This window comes from Onychostoma macrolepis, chromosome 21 (genome assembly GCF_012432095.1).
Source record: "Onychostoma macrolepis isolate SWU-2019 chromosome 21, ASM1243209v1, whole genome shotgun sequence".
Lineage (NCBI taxonomy): Eukaryota > Metazoa > Chordata > Actinopteri > Cypriniformes > Cyprinidae > Onychostoma > Onychostoma macrolepis.
In genome coordinates, this window is record NC_081175.1 from 26,467,639 (window position 1) to 26,471,092 (window position 3,454).

A 3,454-nucleotide genomic window follows, 5' to 3' on the forward strand; every position below is an offset into this window, starting at 1 on the left:
ACTCACTTTTTCTTGCACTTCTAACACTCTTGTAGTTATGACAGATGAATCATCATTAGAGTCAAGGTGAAATTAAGTTTGCAACCCAAATTGCTTCTGTAATGTGATGTACACTACTGTTCAAAAGTTTGGGACAATAAGATTGTAAGAAACGTAAGACGTTTTTGAAAAAAAAAATCCTTTATGCTCACCAAGGCTGCATTTATTTGATTCAAAATACAGTAAAAACTGATAAATTATGAGATAATACTACAAGTTAAAATAACTCTTTTTTTCCATTTAAATATATATAAAAATTACATTTATTCCTGCAACATTACTCCAGTCTTCAGAGTCACATGATCTTTTATAAATCATTCTAATATGCTGATTTGCTGCTCAAGAAAGTTCAAAAGAACAGCGATAATTTGTAATAGAATTCATTTGTAACCTGTCTTTACTGTCACTTTCAATCAATTTAATGCACCCTTGCTAAAAATATGAATTATTTTTTTCCCCCAACTTACCTCTTAAATTTGATATGTTGACTTTAAGGCCTTTTAGAGTAGCAGAAACATTTTATGCACTAAATAATACAACAGTAGAATTTGAATACTTTGCATATTTTGATAAGCTGAATATTTACAATAATTTATACACATAACTATCACCATCCGTTCTAGCCCTGTGATTTGTCGTTATTCAGAAAAGAAAGTTTATCCAGGTAGGTCATTGCTTTGCACACTACCAAACTGTAATAAGTCTCCAGCATGCCACAGCTCCTCCCCTTCCCCGCCCCTAAATCCCGCCAGGCCATGCCCATCATCCCCACCCCCATCCCGGCAGAGCTGAATAGGAAGTTGTAGCAGCAGGGATTATAGCGGATGTGTCGGTCGCCAGAAAACCGAGCGCTGTGAGTGGCCACCACACCTGCCCGTCTTGCACACAGGCCAATCAGGGCGTTGGAGGGAAGGGGCAAAGATACATCCTCAGCGGCGACGTAAACTTTTCTCACAACGTCTTGAGACAGAAGAAAGGCGGGGCCAGAGCAGTAGTCTGGAAGGTACTTCTCAGGGTACACTTGATAGGGCAGGTAATGCGGTTTGTCGGGGTCCCGCTCAGGTGCGGCCCGATGGATGACCCTGCCTAGGTAAAGGTCATCAGGGTGCGTTCTCAGTCCAAGCAGGTATGATGTAAGCGCAGGAAGGTTTACATACACAGAATCCTCAGAAAGGATGATAAATCGGGCTTGTGGACAAAAAAGTAGGATCCATCGAAGTGCCATTTTAACTTGTTCCCAGTGTCCTCTCTGCCAGTCACCCCTTGAAACACCTCCCTCGAACTGCACAATGTCACCGTAGCGTGCAGACTCCTCCCTCATCATGTCAAGCTCCGCCCCTAAATGGGAGGAGTCGAGGAAAAACAAAGTCCGCACGGCAACGTTGTGTACCGACGTCTGATTGGCCCAGGAGTTTCGCACCGCCTCCCTCTGGCTCGAGTTTCCAGGGGAACTCAGGACCAGCGTGAGGATGAGGAGGTCCTGATGATGAGGGCAGGGTTCGGTGTTAATGGGGTAGAGCTGTGAGTTGTTGAGCCTGGTCTCAGTCAGGTCTAGTTTGCGTGCACGTTCCCGGACCTCCAGGACAAAGCGGTCAGTGTAAGCGGCGGGAGACGACTGCAGAAGAAACTCTTCCACTATGTCGCCGCCAAACAGCAGCGCATGAAACAAGATGACGTTACACAACAGGAAGCACCACTGATGAGTCTGCAGCCGGAAAACACAGATCTGAGAGAGGCGAACAAGAAATGTGACCAAACTAGATTTTTGCATTCTCTGAAGAATATGCAAGTGGTGTTTGCTAATAGCAATCCATGCTAGGATTGTTATCCCGTTGCTAAGGTGTACTGAATAGTTTTTAATTGTTAAAAACCATAAAAAATATTTGTATTACTTAAAATAAGATACACATTGAACTTAAATAAAATAAAATATAAAAAATTGAACTTACTTTATTTCAGTTAGTTGCCAAGGCAACATTTCGTTTTTTTATTTAGTTTAACTTTAAGTACTAAAATAACTAATTGAACTAAACAAATAAATAAATTATAGATATGTTTTTTAAAATAATAATAATAATAATGACAAAAACACAACAAAATTACTCAAACGTTTAGTAAAATCAAACTGAAAACAATATAAAACAAAACAAAAAACTACAATAATATATAAATTATACTACAATTACACTGCTAGGGAGTTGGTAGGATTGTTTGGGTGGTTACTATGGTTTTAGATTAATACCAGTTTTTCAGTACATTTATTTTATCTCTATATTTATTTTAGAATATTTTTATTTTAGCTTTAATTTTAGGGCTATAAGTGTTAATGCATAATAAAACTGCTATGATTTAAATATGTTTTAACAACATTACATTTCACAAGGCTTTATTGCTATTTTGGTATGTAGTGACATTTCAATAATTTAATCAAGGCAGTTATAAACCCTTAATGTTCATAAATTTAGACATTCGTTTAGATTTTATTTTAGTTACTTTTAAGGTTATAAAAATATTTTCCAATATTTTCCATATTCTTCCAATTATGTTATTTTTTATTTTTTTATTAATAAAAAGTGTTTATTTTATCTTTATTATTAGTTGCCACTAAAAAGTATAACCATCACTGATACAATCAGTTGCATTTTTTTTTTTTTTCAAATCAAATACACATACTGATAAATCTCTGCTAAAAGGACCATGCAGCATGAAAATGGTTTATTCTGGTTTTGTGCTTAGCTGCTGAACCAGCATGGGCAAGGAAAATCTAAGTCAATCAGCATGATTTCTGATGCTGTAGATTCTGCTAGTTAAGCAGTTAACCACCTATCCAAAACACGACATATGCTGGATATAAAGAGAGGGGCCAGATGCATAAACTGATTAGACTAGTCTTAAAAGTTAGTCACCTAATTTGTTTCTGCAAGACTGGTCATAACTTTTTTTAAAAGCAGTTGCATTATATTGGTCTAATTTAAATCCGATAATTAAGGCTAGTTAGTCAAACTAGTTCTTAAAACAAAGTCTTAACATGGTGACTATGTTAATGCAACTGGCCCCAGAATATTCTAGAACAGTGCAAATAGGCCATTAGCACTAATGGAAAGGAACGATGATAGAAACTGAGGACAAATATTTACTTACCTTCATGATTGCTCTTTCTTTCCTTCTTTCTTTCTTTCTAAATCAGTTTGAATTCCTATTGAGTTTTCTGGCGCATGAACTAGAGTGCGTGCTGCTCACCTGGACGTCGTTTCTGCAGTAAGCTGACACCAGGCAGGTAATGGTAACCTAACACAGCTCCATCTCCACTGGGCAAAGATGTCCAGCTTCACCTACAGTAATAATGGATGATGTCAGGATACATTACTCAAGAGCAACTCACACACAGGCTGTTCTCAGACTGCTTATATTTCCC

General features: G+C 37.6%; 1 protein-coding gene across 1 annotated transcript; it reads right to left on the bottom strand.

The window, feature by feature from the left end:
- Positions 1-658: 658 nt before the first annotated feature.
- Positions 659-3,186, bottom strand: LOC131528389 (beta-1,3-galactosyltransferase 9). The gene is made up of 2 exons (XM_058757475.1): positions 3,181-3,186; positions 659-1,765 (listed from the first exon to the last, which is right to left on the bottom strand). The coding sequence occupies exons 1-2, from the start codon at positions 3,184-3,186 to the stop codon at positions 659-661; spliced, it is 1,113 nt and encodes a 370-aa protein (XP_058613458.1).
- Between the last annotated feature and the right edge of the window lie 268 nt (positions 3,187-3,454).